A 15903-nucleotide genomic window follows, 5' to 3' on the forward strand; every position below is an offset into this window, starting at 1 on the left:
ATAATCTGCTCAGAACGGCAACGAAAAGTATCTTAGCTTAGCATAATATAGGCGAGGAGGTGAAAGTACTGCGCTCGGGTTTAGCGTTGATGGCATCTTGGATTCTCAGGTGCTTAGCTCCCAAGGTTCCCGCCGACGTGTGCAATGGCGAACGTCAGGTACAATAGCAAGCAAGCTGTCACTCACTGGGTAGAATCCAGCACGCTGCAAGCGATGCGGCCCTAAACACGGTCACAGTGAAGCCATAGGTGAACGTTGGAGCATGCGTGATCAACAGACAGGATCAGATGTCCGGCCATTGTGCCCAGTTGCAGCCAATGGTGTCGCACTTTGAAGATGGATGTCGAACATGACTGCGAGGCTGAACGATGCGTTCCACAGAAGTTTGGTGATGACGGGTGTAGTGCCTGACAGCAAAATAAGTCAAAGGCACACATGGATGACGAGAAAATATTCGTCTGACATACCGCTACTCCACAACTTGAACGAGCCCCACGGGAAAAAAATTGTCACATCTTCCTTCGTATTGTGGCCTAAAAACATTCACATCGGACATAAATGTAAGACCCGGTGACAGCAGCTCCTTGCAGGCTTGTACCAACAGCTGCCAGTAGCCACTGAAGAACGTCAGTGCAGACAGCAAAGCCTATCTGCATGAAACTACAGTTAGGGAAGAAAGGTCATAGGTCACAGATGTACGCTGACAGGCGTACCGTGCTGTGATCTCGCGCGGAGCCTCTGCATGAGTGTAAAAGTGCCACACTGATGTTCAGAACGGGAAAACCAGAGTTCGAAGCACAACCTCAGAGAATCTCAGTGATCAAGCACACTTCAAGCACTGACTGTGCCTGTGAATCTGTAATCGATTCTCTGGTCGCCGTCTTAGCCCCAACCTGCCCCAACAGTCTAATAGACGGCCCAGACACGTCACGTGAGAAGAAAAAGCCGAAGCAGGCGCCCCGTCTGCTGGTTTCCGACTGGAAAGTGCTTGCCAGCCGTGTGAAACACATCGTATAGGCTTATTACCTCTTCGGCCTTGTGCGCTGGGGCTTCTAACGAGGTACGAGTACCTGCTCACTCACGTACCCACCACGAGCTTCGAGTTCATCCCGGTATGTACCCGCTGTCATGACCGGAAAAGACTCCCTCTTGGTCCTTGAAGTCCTGGAAGCTTGAGGATCTTCGGGTGACGTATAATCTCAGCAAGGCTATTTCGGAACGAAAGCAGCTGAATAGAGTTTGTGCGACCCCGGTGCCTTTGACTTGCTCTGCTCCAATGGGGATGGATCTACGGAGCCCAAGGGTCACCGGCAGATATCAGTGCAAAATCGCTGCCCGCAAGAAGATAATGGTCCGAGAGTCAATGCAAACTCGGGCTTGACATATTATTCTGTCAATGGTCATCTGTTTACTCTCCTCAAATTAGTCCATCACTGCCGCTGCTGTCACCTTCGGGGCTTCCATCTTGTCGCTTCCCACAGACTTAACAACGCCGTGGCCTTAGCGGACGACCGATGTGCTGGCCAGCGTCCACCTTGTGCGACCTTTTTCGCGGACCCTTGGGTCCACGCTTGACCGAGCGGTCTGGAGGATGTCACCGCTTCGGAAAATTTCGCCTCCAGACTGGGCCCCTCTGCACCGTCTCCCAGGTGCATTTGGCACCTTTTCACCTGCTAGCGCCCAAACTCCATTGATGCTTGGAACCGAGTAAGGTTAGAGCTCTGGACGGGTCCTGCAGAGAATCATATAAAAGCTGGACGCCCACCATCCTTAGTTCGACAGCCCGCAGATCTTATCCAGTTGCAAGCTTCATCTCAATCCTTACAATGTTCTTCCGCATCTCCACCGTCTTCGTCGTGGCTTTGGCCACCTTCGCTGCGGCCTCGCCCGCTCCATGGGGCGCACCCCCTCCCACCACCACCACCCACCCTCCCGTCACCACTACCGTCACTGTGGTACGTTAGTGTATGTGCAACATGTTTTGTGCTCTCCTCATCCTTTGACTTCTAGACGGCTCCGGCCACCACCACGACTATCCCTGCTAGTCAATGCAACACTGGTGATGCTCAATGCTGCAACTCGGTTCAATCGGTACACATTGATCTTCAATGTTTGTGAGAGCGTCGTGTCTTATCCTTGGATACTTCACAGGCCACCGCTCCCGCTGTCACCTCTCTCCTCGGCTTGTTGGGCATTGTCCTCGAGGACATCAATGTTCTCGTCGGCTTGAGCTGCGACCCCATCTCGGTCATCGGCGTTGGAGGCGGTGCGAACTGCGTTCAGCAGCCCGTCTGCTGCGAGAACAATAACTTCGTATGTTGATCTCTCTTTGGTTGATACATCACACTCACACAGCATCTTCCAGAATGGGTTGATCAACATCGGTTGCACGCCGATCAATATCTTCCTTTAAGTTTGTCAGCTCACGGGCGAGCAATGGCGGGCTTGATGTTGAGCACTGAGAATGTATGCTACATCCCGGACATTGATTCCCCACTACTCACCCGTTCCTTGAACTCTCCGTCACTCACTTGGCTACTTGTTCTGTCACGAATTAATGCATTGCTGTTCCGTTTGACTTCCGCTTGGCTTCTCGCAAATGATCCCCGTGAAGCACCCAGTATTGACGACCGTAATATTTGACTGTTGATTGCAAAGTCGGCGCTCAGTAGGATATTTGAGGGTCTTGAGGGTTGGTTATGCACAGATTTGACAACACCCCGAGAGCAGTGCGTAACAAAGATTTTGGGATTAGATCTCGGTGACTTCCAAAGATTCTGACTTCTCGGTGGATATTTGACAGATCATCGGTGAATGTTAAAGAGACCAGTGGCGCACGCGCGCAGCGGCTGTCCGTCGAAGGCAGTAGCTTGCTAGATTCGATGGCTCAGCTTGATCACATCGACGAGCAGTACTTATATCCACTCAAAAACTCCTACCGACTCATACGTGGATCAAGTAGATGAACTTGCTCGCCCCCGCTGATTAGAATGTTTTCGTTTGTCGTAATGACACCATGTTCTAGTGTTTCTGAATGGCATTCTCGCCCCATCGAAGAACGTCCTGTTCATTTCTACCTGCTCGCACGACTTGATTCGTCTTGTCATCTTCACATGGACGGGACATGGGCGCATTAGCATCGACGTGAGGACGAGTGCCAAGTAACTGCCAGGTTCCGTGGATGCCTGGTGACATACGACGTTACAAGCTGGGTGATAGAACGGCGATAGCTGTGTATGCAAGGCTCCGAGGAGGCGTCAAGGTCGTTCTTCCAAGCCGGTATCTTCCCTGTGCAGATACATTGGACCCTGCGAAACAGTGTTCAATATCGTGGCAAATATATGATTCGACTTGTTACTTACATATCCGATGTCGTCAGTATTGGGAGTGGGGCCTTATTCGCAGTCCGTTCGTACACGACAGGTGGGCCGTGCGATGGAGTATGATCCGTTCCGCTTCTATCGAGGCTTTTAGAAAGCAAGCTACATACTAATCAGGTCTTGACAATCAGCGGTGTACAGCTTCGTCGGAGGGAGGACCTGATCCACCAAACGCTTCAAAGACGAAGAGAGGCGGCTATCGGTTTCGCCGAAATATGCCCAGAGCATCGATCAAAGTCACTCAAGAGCACGAACGTAAATTATGATGGTCGATATGAGCGAGCGTGTACATTGTAATACACCTTCGGCTGCGACGACACATCTCAAGCAACGAGGGAGAGAGAAGGCAGGTGTGGCGGGAAAGGCGGAGGCCAGTCGGAAGCCACGTTGCATATCGGACTCCGCTTGAAAGGCCAGCGATGACCCTAAACCCGAACACCAGCCTTTTTGACTTGTCTCCCCACCCCTTCATACCCTTCCTCAACCACTCTTGACGCACACCTCCGGTCTCACTCCCATCCTGCCATGTAAGTCGCCGTTATCTGGCTGCACTGCCGTTTTCTGTGTATCTCCGGAGTCGCAGCTTGTCCTGCTACGCGTCCTTATTGTCGCGTTTCCTTTATCGTACCACTTGCGTTCATCTACGGATACCTGACTGCTTGTTCACAGAATGCGTGAAATTGTCCACCTCCAGACCGGTCAGGTACTGTCGACATACCATTGTTGTAGCGACGACTGCTAACGACTTCCATTTGTGATGACAGTGCGGTAACCAGATTGGTGAGGCATCTTCACTCTTCCGATATTCTGTGCCATCTAAATTCCGCTGCAGGTGTCAAATTCTGGGAGGTTATCTCGGACGAGCACGGTATCGAGCCGGATGGTCTCTACAAGGGTAACAACGACCTCCAGCTCGAGCGTATCTCCGTGTACTACAATGAGATCGGTGCCAACAAGTACGTTCCGCGTGCTGTTCTCATCGATCTCGAGCCGGGTACCATGGACTCCGTCCGCTCGGGTCCCCTTGGCGGACTCTTCCGTCCGGACAACTTTGTGTTTGGTCAGAGTGGAGCGGGTAACAACTGGGCGAAAGGACGTGAGTATTCATTTTAAACATTTACTTTACTACGTGAAACGGTGGGGATAGCAATGTTTCCGAGCTCCGAGAACAACTAAGCTCGTATGCGCATCCTACACGTTCTCGTCTACTGCTTGTGAACCGTGCCTTTAAATGACTAATCGTTTGCATCAGATTACACGGAAGGAGCTGAGCTCGTCGACTCGGTACTTGACGTTGTTCGCAAGGAGGCTGAAGGCACCGATGCTCTCCAAGGTGCGTGTCTTTATCTACTTCCCTTTGGCGTGTGACCGTGATGTTCTCGTGACACACGGCTCACGTGCGCTGGGGTGTGGCTAGAATAGTCGGCTGAACTAGCTGTTCAGGATTCCAGATCACACACTCGCTCGGAGGTGGCACTGGCGCCGGCATGGGTACTCTCTTGATCTCGAAGATCAGGGAAGAGTACCCTGACAGGATGATGTGCACGTTTTCCGTTGTCCCAAGTCCTAAGGTTTCCGATACGGTCGTAGAGGTATGTGAATGATCATTCGTCTCGGTGGAATCATATCTGATCAAGACTTGAAGCCTTACAACGCGACGCTCTCTGTTCACCAACTGGTGGAGAACTCTGACGAGACGTATTGTATCGATAACGAGGCGCTTTACGACATTCACTTCCGCACGCTCAAGCTTGCGACACCAACCTACGGTGACCTTAACCACTTGGTGTCCATTGTCATGTCTGGTATCACGACATGCCTGCGTTTCCCTGGTCAACTCAACTCTGACCTCCGGAAATTGGCTGTCAACATGGGTAAATTTATCTTTCTCTGGATCAAACTTCTTTTGATGTCATTTTCTATCTAGTTCCTTTCCCTCGCCTTCACTTCTTCCTCACTGGCTTTGCCCCCTTGACCGCTCGTGGTAGCCAGCAATACCGCGCCGTCACCGTTCCGGAGCTTACCCAGCAAATGTTCGATGCTAAGAACATGATGGCCGCTTCCGACCCCAGGCACGGCCGTTACCTCACGGTTGCTGCTGTCTTCCGTGGCAAGGTCTCTATGAAGGAGGTTGAGGAGCAGATGCAAAATGTTCAGAACAAGAACTCTGCATACTTCGTCGAGTGGATCCCCAACAACGTGCTCACCGCCCAGTGCGACATCCCTCCCCGTGGCTTGAAGATGGCTGTGACGTTCCTTGGTAACTCTACTGCCATTCAAGAACTTTTCCGCCGCGTCAGCGACCAGTTCACGGCCATGTTCAAGAGGAAGGCTTTCTTGCATTGGTACACCCAGGAGGGTATGGACGAAATGGAGTTCACGGAGGCGGAATCCAACATGCAGGATCTTGTTGCAGAGTACCAACAGTACCAAGATGCCACGTAAGTCCGATTGCGTGGTACATTTCTCATGAGAGGCTAATGATTTTTTTGCAGTGCTGAGGAGGAAGGCGAGTACGAGGAGGAGGTGCCTGTTGAGGAGGAGTAATTGCATCGTTCTATCCTTTAGTCCTTCTTTTACCCTATACCTGTATCCAAAATTCCACTCGGTCTTTCCACTCCATTGGTCTTTTATTCATCGCTGCATTGTTTTTACCCCCTATCGATGATCAGTCGAAATCATGTTACCCTATATTCAATGTCGTCTTTTCTTTCTCACCTATTATCACGATTATCGGAGACGTTTTAACGACCAAGATTGATGTTTAGTCTATCGTTCTTGAAAGATAGGTTTATAACAAACGTTGCTTTCGCGGATGTAGACGGAAGATCTGCGAGGTGCAACAGGCGCAACTCGTTCATGTAAGGTGAGTAGGCAAGTGCTTTGTTCTTCGACTTTTAATCTGATCTGCGGTACCTAGGGCTAAACGTTAAACATTGAGTACTTAAGTTGCCGCTAAGTCAAATTTGTGACGGTGATTGCATGGTGTGTGTGTGTGTGCGAAGTCATGTATTAACGTCTAGTGGCGGCGCGCCGCATGTCTAGACGTGTAGCTATGGTGGTGAGTATTCCGAACAGTTTTGTTTGAAAATGATTTCTTTATTTTTCATCAGTGCTTCTTTGACAAGGACTGAGTTACGGGTGCCTCGCTGATTGTTATCAGCGCTACCAACCAGAGGAAATATTCTCGGTCATTGAATGCATAGGCGCTGCTCAGGCCTCATCAACCACGACATCCGTGCTTGTAAGCCTGTGTTTCGCCGACAACGTAGCGATTCGAAGCCTTTGGCTGGTTGCTCCCCATATGGCCACTGGTCACGAACACTTTGTTTTTATGTCATTGTTTTCCTTAACATTCAAATAGCAGTTGCGTCCCGGGGTGGGCCTCACATGATTGACCTCGTGTCGCGTGAAGCACATTATGCATTTCTCAAGTTTGTCTTGGATGCCCTGCCTTAAAAAACGAACTGGCCCCCTTTGAGGTGACTGACAGCTCCTTCGACATGGGCGCCATGATATGCTATCTGCTGCTCTCCTGCATTTTCTTTGCACACTCCCTCGCGCTGACTTACAAAGGAGCAGATCTTTCGTCAATCCTGCTCGTCGAAAGTCAAGGCGTGAAGTACACCGATGGTGGACCGGCTAAGCCGTTCGAGACAATTCTCACGTCTCACGGCTCCAACACCGCCAGGATCAGAGTATGGACGACTGGACAGTATGACCTTCAGTATGGGCTCAAGCTGGCGAAGCGGGTGAAGGCGGCTGGGATGACGCTCATCGTAGACCTGCATTACAGCGACACTTGTATGTTTCCATCGCATCCCCATTGCTCTAAGTTAACTGATTCCTTGACGTTCAGGGGCCGATCCGGGGCATCAGTCTATTCCTTCAGGCTGGCCGACCACTTTAAGTGGGCTGAACACCCAGATATATACGTGAGTTTATCCCAGTCTATGCTGATTGTTGGCCGATCATAACCTGCTTTTAAAGATACACCAAAGACGTTGTGAAGCAATTCTCGGACCAAGGAACGCCCATCGATATCCTGCAAGTGCGCAAATGCACATTGCTACCTGAAAGTGTTTTTGATGTCTCCTCATACAGGTTGGGAACGAAATCAACAACGGCCTACTCTGGCCAGTCGCAGAAATATCTGTGAATGGCATCAATCCTGTCTCGCAGCTTCTGCACTCAGCTATCAATGGCGCGAAATCCGTCGCCTCACCGAAGATATTGATTCATCTGGCCAACGGCTGGGACTGGTCCGGGCTCTCATCCTTCTTCTCGGGCGTCTTCATTCAGGGCGCTCTTGCTACATCGGATGTCGACATCATCGGCGTGTCCTTCTATCCATTCTACGACTCCGGAGCGACCCTAGCGGCTCTGAAGTCCTCATTGACGAACCTTGCTAACACGTATGGAAAGCCAATCGTGGTCGCCGAGACAGATTGGCCGGTATCATGTTCTGGCGTTTCGTTGACGGAACCCAGCATTCCAGTCTCTGTTGCAGGACAGCTGACATGGATCACGGATATCAAAAACGTACTGTCTGGGCTGCCGAAGGGCCTGGGACAAGGCATATGTGAGTACTCTAAGGAGAATCTCGCAGCGAATAATCTATAACCAGCCTGCTCCTCATAGTCTACTGGGAACCTGGTTGGATTGGGAATGCCGCCTTGGGGTCCGCCTGTTCGGTTTGTGCCGCTGAACCCCTCTGATCGCGGTATTTTGATCTTTATTGTCGACAGGATAATTTGCTGGTGTCGTCGTCTGGCGCGACCAGGTCATCGATTAATATCTTCAAGAACATGTGATCCTACGCTTGTTTGCTATGGAAATTGGATGCAGCGATGTTCTTGACTTCATTACATTTCTTTTAAGTGTCTTACTCAATGACGCAGTCTGCAGTCACAAAAACAAATGGTTGTGCACGGCAGATCAATGAACGTACACAAGCGTGAATATGAAGGAGAGATCGACATGAGATCGAAGCCTGATCTGAGATAAACGAGGGCAATTTCCATTTCAGGTCATTTCACAAACAAGTACAAAGCGATGGGCAAATAGGACCAGGATTTTCCGAGTTTTCTTCTCCTTTTCCTCTTCACTCGATCCATCGTCTAGAGCGAGTGGAGAGGAAAAGGATCCTACCTACGTTCGGGTTCTATCATTATTCTTGCGGCCATGTCCTCTCCTTCCTCTAAGACAGAAAACGACCCCAGTCGACCTGCCATCGCTCGGTCGGCAAGCTACATCGGTATTCCTACACCACCAGTCACTGCTCCGTCTCTGCAAGCTACGGAGACGAAAAATAATCTTGATGCTGTCATTGAACTTTCCGACGGCACTGTCTTCGGAGGTATCAGCTTCGGTGCGGAGGGGAAAAGTGTTGCGGGGGAATGCGTCTTTCAGACGGGTATGAATCATTTCAGTCGACGTTCATTTCTTCGCGTTAAAAATTCGCGTAGGTATGGTGGGCTATACCGAGTCTTTGACAGATCCATCATACGAGGGCCAGATCCTCATCCTTACCTACCCCCTCGTCGGAAACTATGGCGTACCACACCGTCCTTCTGACCTGCTCAACTTGCCAGAGGATTTTGAATCTTCTAGGATTCATGTCGCCGCATTGGTTGTGGGATATTACTCAGAAGATTTTAGTCACTTTCTCGCGGAGTCTTCGCTCAGTGCATGGCTCAAGGAAAGCGGTGTACCTGCGCTCTTTGGTGTCGACACGCGCGCTCTCACCAAGAGGATTCGCGAAAAAGGGTCCATGCTCGGCAGACTACTTGGCAGAAAACCCGAGGCCCCGATTGGCCGTCATCGTTTCAAAATTCCCGAATCCACTCCTGCCTCGCGCGCATCATCCCCCCCGGCCACTCCCGCCTGGCGCGAAAACTATATCGACATCCCTTACCACGATCCTAACGCTGACAATTTGGTAGCCGCTGTCTCTATCAAAACCCCGCGTCTGTACACTGCCACTACCAACCCGAAAACACATCCGTCAGGTCGGCCTCTGCGGGTCATCGCTGTCGACGTCGGCATGAAGTACAATCAAATACGTTGCTTTACGAACCGCGGCGTCGAACTGAAAGTTGTTCCTTGGGATTATGACTTCAACTCGCTTTCCGAAGAAGCTTACGACGGACTTTTCATCTCCAACGGTCCAGGTGACCCGACCATGGTTCAAGCGACGATTACTCGCCTTGCAACGGCTATGGAGAAGGCTGATCGTCCAATTTTTGGTATATGTCTCGGCCATCAGCTCATGGCGCTGGCAGCCGGCGCGCAAACGTCAAAGATGAAGTATGGTAACCGCGGTCACAATATCCCCTGCACTGACGCTCTCAGTGGGCGGTGCTATATCACTAGTCAGAATCATGGATTCCAAGTCGACACTGCGACGCTTCCGCAGGGCTGGGAGGAGCTTTTCCACAACGCTAACGACAACAGTAACGAAGGCATCTATTGTATCGACAAACCGTTCTTTTCCGTCCAATTCCACCCCGAGTCTACACCTGGACCTCGTGATACGGAATTCCTCTTTGACGTTTTCATCCAGAACATTTTGGACTGCGCCACGACCAACACTCTCGTCCCTATCTCCATGCCCGGCGGACGGAAAGATGATAACGAGAAACGCTTCCCTCGTGTGAAGGTTCAGAAGGTCCTTATCCTTGGCTCTGGAGGGCTTTCCATCGGCCAGGCTGGCGAATTCGACTATTCTGGATCTCAGGCAATCAAGGCGCTGAAGGAAGAGGGTATCTATACCATTATGGTAAATCCCAACATCGCTACCATTGCCACATCCAAGGGTCTCGCCGACAAAGTCTACTTCCTACCTGTCACCCCCGAGTTCGTGCGCAAAATCATTCGCTACGAGCAGCCGGACGGTATCTACGTCACTTTCGGTGGACAGACTGCTCTCAACGTGGGTATCAAATTGAAAGATGAATTCGCCGAACTCGGCGTAAAAGTTCTGGGCACGCCCATCGAGACAATCATTACCACTGAGGATCGTCAATTGTTCGCGTCTGCCATGGAAGAAATTGGGGAGAAGTGTGCGCAAAGCGACACTGCTACGACGCAAGAGGAGGCTGTTGTTGCAGCCAACAAGATTGGTTATCCTGTCATCGTGCGCGCGGCGTATGCCCTCGGCGGTCTTGGGTCAGGCTTTGCGCAGAACGAGGCTCAGCTGAAGGCGCTTTGCGAGAAGGCCTTCGCAACCAGTCCCCAAGTGCTTGTCGAAAGAAGCATGAAGGGTTGGAAGGAGATCGAGTACGAGGTTGTCCGCGACTGCAGGGACAACTGTATCACTGTTTGCAATATGGAGGTTCGTTTGTTTCTCCTCTGGTCGAAGCGAATCTCACGTTATTGGGATCCTCTACAGAACTTTGACCCGTTGGGTATCCACACTGGTGACTCCATTGTCGTCGCGCCGTCCCAGACTCTGTCGGACGTCGACTACAACATGTTGCGCACAACTGCTATAAACGTGATCCGCCACCTTGGCGTTGTCGGTGAATGCAACATCCAATACGCGCTCAATCCAACGTCACGTGATTATTGTATCATCGAAGTAAACAAGCCCTTCCGCTGCATCTGCTGTCACTGACTGTCGTTCCTCTCAAGGTCAACGCACGTCTTTCTCGCTCGTCTGCATTGGCGTCCAAGGCTACCGGCTACCCGCTTGCTTTTATTGCCGCGAAGTTGGGCCTTAACATTCCGCTCAATGAGATCAAGAACTCCGTGACCAAAGTCACCTCTGCATGCTTCGAGCCTAGCTTGGATTATGTCGTTGTCAAGATCCCTCGTTGGGACTTGAAGAAGTTCAATCGCGTTAGTCGTCTGCTCAGTAGCAGCATGAAGAGTGTCGGTGAGGTCATGAGCATTGGAAGGACGTTCGAAGAGACCATCCAGAAAGCAATCCGATCCATCGATGATCAGTTTGCAGGCTTTGCCAAAGTTCGTTTATCGTTTAGGCCAGACTTACCAAAATTGACCGCATTTACATGATCATCAGAACGACTATGTGGAGGACATCGACGAGGAACTAATCAACCCAACGGAAAAGCGCATGTTTGCGATCTCGACGGCTTTCCATCGCGGCTACTCCGTTGACAAGATATGGAAAATGACTAATATCGACAAATGGTTCTTGACGAAGCTTCAGCACATCTTCAATATGGAACAACGACTTTCGTGAGCCTTGCCGCTTCTATCAATCTCGATTTATCTCTGAGCCAAATTTCTCTCAGGGCGACGAACATTTCCATTATCACCCCTGATCTTCTCCTGCAGGCCAAGCAGCTCGGGTTCTCAGATCGCCAACTTTCCATTTGCATGGGAACCAATGAGCTTGCCATTCGCCGGATTCGCCAAGAAAATGGTATCCACCCCTTTGTCAAACAGATTGATACTGTGGCGGCCGAGTTCCCTGCTTTCACCAACTACCTATATACAACATACAACGCTATCGAACACGATATCGAATTCACCGATCGTGGTATAATGGTTCTTGGTTCTGGCGTCTATCGTATTGGTTCATCCGTCGAGTTCGATTGGTGTGCTGTCCGTGCTATCAGGACTTTGCGCGATCAGGGCTTACCTACCATCATGGTCAACTACAACCCGGAAACAGTCAGCACGGACTACGATGAAGCCGATCGATTGTACTTCGAGAACATCAGTTTGGAAACAATCCTCGACATTTACGACATTGAAGGCTCTCGAGGTATCATTCTTTCCATGGGAGGGCAGACTCCAAATAACATCGCTTTACCGCTTCACCGTCAAAATGTCAAGATCTACGGCACTTCGCCAGAGATGATTGACACCGCGGAGAACAGATACAAGTTCTCGCGACTCTTGGACGAAATTGGCGTTGATCAACCCCTGTGGAAGGAGCTCACCAGTTTCGAGGAGGCAGAGCTGTTCTGTAAAACGGTCGGCTACCCTGTCTTGGTGCGACCATCGTACGTTCTTTCTGGCGCGGCGATGAACGTCGTGTCCACCGGCGATGACCTGGCAAATTACCTCACTCAGGCCACCGCGGTATCCCGCGACCATCCTGTTGTCATCACTAAGTATATCGAACAGGCGAAGGAGATTGAGATGGATGCGGTCGCGAAAGATGGCAAGATGGTCATGCATTACATATCGGAGCACGTTGAGAATGCCGGTGTTCACTCCGGAGACGCGACTCTCATTCATCCGCCCCAAGACCTGGATCCCACGACAGTGCGCCAGATCGAAGAAGCTACAGCAAAGATCGGTAACGCGCTTAATGTGACTGGTCCATTCAACATCCAATTCATTGCCAAGAACAACGAGATCAAGGTTATCGAGTGTAACCTACGCGCTGCAAGATCCTTCCCTTTCGTATCAAAGACGACCGGAATTGACGCCATCGAAATGGCCACGAAAGTAATGATTGGGTTGCCTGTCGAGGCTTACCCCGACGCTGGCATGCCTGCGGATTACGTTGGTGTGAAGGTTCCGCAATTCAGCTTCAGTCGTTTGTCTGGTGCGGACCCCGTCCTTGGAGTAGAGATGGCATCCACGGGAGAGGTCGCTTGCTTTGGCAGGGATAAATACGAGGCGTACCTGAAGGCGTCTATCTCGACTGGCATCGTGCCGCCTAAGAAGAACATCCTCTTCTCCATCGGTGGGTTCAAGGAGAAGCTGGAGCTCCTTCCTTCGGTGCAGAAACTTCAGGCCGCCGGATACAGCATTTTCGCGACATCTGGGACGGCCGACTTTTTGACGGAGCATAACGTGCCTTGCAAGGTTCGCTCGTGAAGCTTGTAACACATTTGACTCTCCCCTGACTTTTTCCCAGTATCTTGAAACGTTGAGTGAAGACGGAGGCGACAAGTTGAAGTCTGAGTACTCTTTGACTCAGCACTTGGCCAATAACCTCATCGACATGTATATCAATCTACCGTCGAAGAACCACTATCGTCGGCCCGCTACCTATGCCAGTAAAGGTTACCGAACACGTCGGATGGCTGTGGACTTTGCCGTTCCTCTCATAACGAACGTCAAGGTTGCAAAACTTCTCATTGAGGCGATCACCAGGAAGCTACCTTTGGATGTGTCCTCGGTTGATAGCAAGACTTCGCACATCACTCACGTGTTCCCCGGCTTGGTCAACGTAGCGGCCTTTGTTCCTGGACTCGCTCTTCCAGATAGTCCTGATTTTGCGGAAGCGATGAAGGCTGCGATCAGCTCAGGTTTCACGACCTCCCTCGTCATCGCCCTCGGATATCGCAATAAGATCCTCGACAGCCAAACTCTCAGAAATGCTCAGACGAATGCTACACAAAGTGGATATTCCAATTACGGTCTCAGCATCGCCGCTTCGTCTAAGAATGTTGACCTGATCGACGAGGAGCTGCAGGCGGAGGTCAAGTCGCTCTTTGTTCCCTTCCATGTGGACAACGTCGCCACGCAGGTCTCCGTCGTGGCGGCTCACTTTGCATCCTGGCCTTCAGACAAGCCGATCGTCACCGATGCGAAGGGTGCTGACCTTGCGTCTGTCCTCCTTTTGGCATCGCTTCACAACCGGAGCTTGCATATCACAGATGTACAAAGCAAGGGTGACCTTATGTTGATTCAGTTGAGCAAAGCCAAGAAGCTAAAGGTCACTTGTGACGTCAGTGTGTACACGCTATTCTTCACTCAGGAACAATTCGAAGGGGTCAAGGCCCTGCCAACGAAGGAGGATCAAGCGGTCATCTGGAAAAACCTCGATGCCGTGGATGCCTTCACAGTTGGTGGTCCACCCTTCTACGCCTCCATCGAACAAGGCCAGAAGGCATCCCCATGGTCTGGAGTGGAAGAGACGCTCCCACTTCTACTCACAGCCGTTGTAGACGGCAGGCTTACTATAAAGGACATCCACGAACGACTTCACGACAACCCTATTCGGATCTTCGGTCTTCCGGAGCAAACGCACACCCAAGTCGAGGTGGTGATCAACCGCTCCTCAACGTTCCCCAAGCGAAGCGAATATTGGTCTCCTCTGTCTGGACTTCCAGTCAAGGGTGCTGTTCACCGCGTCGTCTTGCATGGTCAAACTGTCTTCCTCGATGGCAGACTCGCAGGCTCTGCCCCGGCAAGGGATATCTCAGCAGCCACGGTCAGCCACACAGCTGTGCTCGAGAAAGCTCTTCCTGCTACAGCATCGGCGGGGTTGCTTCCGCCTGCCGGTGTTTTGTCGCCTCTCGTCCGAGCCGCGGATGCATCTACACAGCTGACCACCGCTGTGCTTCACGGACCGCCGTCCACTTCCCACCTTCTTGTTCCTCATCCGGCTTTCCACAGGCGCCACATCCTCTCGGTCAAGCAGTTCACCCAGCGCGATATCTATGACCTGTTTTCTCTTGCGCATGAGATGCGGTTGCAGGTGGAACGGTCCGGTGTCGTCGACATTCTACGCGGCAAGGTACTTTGCACGCTGTTCTACGAGCCCTCGACCCGCACGAGCTCTTCGTTCGAAGCGGCCATGAAGCGATGTGGGGGTGAAGTCGTCCAAGTGACCGCGGACAGGAGCAGCGTCCAGAAGGGTGAGACTCTGCCAGATACCATCCGTACACTCGCGTGCTATGGAGACGCGATCGTCATCCGGCACCCAGATGTCGGTAGCTCACAACTCGCAGCCAAGTACTCCCCCGTACCCATCTTGAATGCTGGGGATGGCATCGGGGAGCACCCTACGCAGGCCCTTCTCGACGTCTACACCATCCGCTCCGAGCTCGGTACTGTCAACGGACGCACGATCACGATGATCGGTGACTTGAAGAATGGGCGCACGGTACACTCATTGGTCACGCTGCTGTCGCTGTACGCCGTGCGCCTGAACTTCGTCTCGCCCCCTTCGCTGGCGATGCCCGCGAGCGTCATCTCCGCTGCACGCAAGGCTGGCGTTCCCGTGAACCGGTACGAGAGCCTTGAGGAGGTGCTAGGCGAGACCGATGTGCTGTACGTCACGAGGGTGCAGAAAGAGCGTTTCAAGAGCGAGGAGGAGTGGAACCAGGTGAAGGATGCGTACAGAATTGATCACGCTGTTCTGTCGAGGGCAAAGGAAGACATGATTGTCATGCACCCGCTGCCTAGGGTCAACGGTCAGTGTCATTAGTTGTAGTCCTTGCAAAGCTTCACTAAAATTCCTGTCTTCTTGCAGAGATCGACCCTGAAGTCGACTTTGATTCCCGCCGCGCAGTCTATTTCCGGCAGATGCGCTATGGTCTCTATGTGAGTCGCCTCTGGTTGTAAAAATGTTCGAAGCCGCTGATATCTGGGGCCTCCTAGATTCGCATGGCTCTGTTGGCCAGCGTAATGGGGTGAATGACCACGAAAAGTATCGTCGCCACAACTAATATATCGGATGGACATGGAGGACTAGTTCAGTAGAAGTGCAAAGAGAAAGAGAAGTCAACGGTAGACACAGCTATAGCATTAGTAGATGTTTAGAAAACAAAAAGATGTATTTTTTTCACGGCTGAATTGATGTGAT

The 15903-nt window shown here is 51.4% G+C and overlaps 5 protein-coding genes across 5 annotated transcripts; 4 read left to right on the plus strand and 1 right to left on the minus strand.

The window, feature by feature from the left end:
- Window positions 1-270: 270 nt before the first annotated feature.
- HETIRDRAFT_430020 (uncharacterized protein) lies at window positions 271-1130 on the minus strand (the record flags this gene model as incomplete). The annotated part of the gene is made up of 6 exons (XM_009553238.1): window positions 271-407; window positions 468-533; window positions 599-617; window positions 714-738; window positions 844-906; window positions 1087-1130. 6 exons carry the CDS (start codon window positions 1128-1130, stop codon window positions 271-273), a joined length of 354 nt encoding a protein of 117 aa, XP_009551533.1.
- A 647-nt stretch (window positions 1131-1777) lies between these two features.
- Hah1 (hydrophobin-like protein) lies at window positions 1778-2583 on the plus strand. Its single transcript, XM_009553239.1, has 4 exons — window positions 1778-1955; window positions 2011-2091; window positions 2152-2313; window positions 2366-2583. The coding sequence occupies exons 1-4, from the start codon at window positions 1827-1829 to the stop codon at window positions 2411-2413; spliced, it is 420 nt and encodes a 139-aa protein (XP_009551534.1). The 5' UTR covers window positions 1778-1826; the 3' UTR covers window positions 2414-2583.
- A 1257-nt stretch (window positions 2584-3840) lies between these two features.
- Window positions 3841-6195, plus strand: HETIRDRAFT_411958 (uncharacterized protein). Its single transcript, XM_009553240.1, has 9 exons — window positions 3841-3907; window positions 4050-4083; window positions 4145-4160; window positions 4213-4476; window positions 4633-4713; window positions 4824-4972; window positions 5026-5254; window positions 5308-5821; window positions 5876-6195. The coding sequence occupies exons 2-9, from the start codon at window positions 4051-4053 to the stop codon at window positions 5925-5927; spliced, it is 1338 nt and encodes a 445-aa protein (XP_009551535.1). The 5' UTR covers window positions 3841-3907; window position 4050; the 3' UTR covers window positions 5928-6195.
- Window positions 6196-6889: 694 nt separating this feature from the next.
- Window positions 6890-8265, plus strand: HETIRDRAFT_37715 (glycoside hydrolase family 53 protein; the record flags this gene model as incomplete). Its single annotated transcript, XM_009552854.1, has 6 exons — window positions 6890-7184; window positions 7240-7315; window positions 7371-7431; window positions 7485-7962; window positions 8022-8074; window positions 8129-8265. The coding sequence occupies 6 exons, from the start codon at window positions 6893-6895 to the stop codon at window positions 8192-8194; spliced, it is 1026 nt and encodes a 341-aa protein (XP_009551149.1). The 3' UTR covers window positions 8195-8265.
- Window positions 8266-8564: 299 nt separating this feature from the next.
- On the plus strand, window positions 8565-15734 carry HETIRDRAFT_53393 (uncharacterized protein; the record flags this gene model as incomplete). Its single annotated transcript, XM_009552887.1, has 10 exons — window positions 8565-8796; window positions 8849-10716; window positions 10774-10962; window positions 11016-11348; window positions 11407-11585; window positions 11627-13172; window positions 13225-14688; window positions 14737-15511; window positions 15571-15641; window positions 15699-15734. 10 exons carry the CDS (start codon window positions 8565-8567, stop codon window positions 15732-15734), a joined length of 6693 nt encoding a protein of 2230 aa, XP_009551182.1.
- Between the last annotated feature and the right edge of the window lie 169 nt (window positions 15735-15903).

This window comes from Heterobasidion irregulare, assembly GCF_000320585.1.
Source record: "Heterobasidion irregulare TC 32-1 unplaced genomic scaffold scaffold_11, whole genome shotgun sequence".
NCBI classification, from domain to species: domain Eukaryota; kingdom Fungi; phylum Basidiomycota; class Agaricomycetes; order Russulales; family Bondarzewiaceae; genus Heterobasidion; species Heterobasidion irregulare.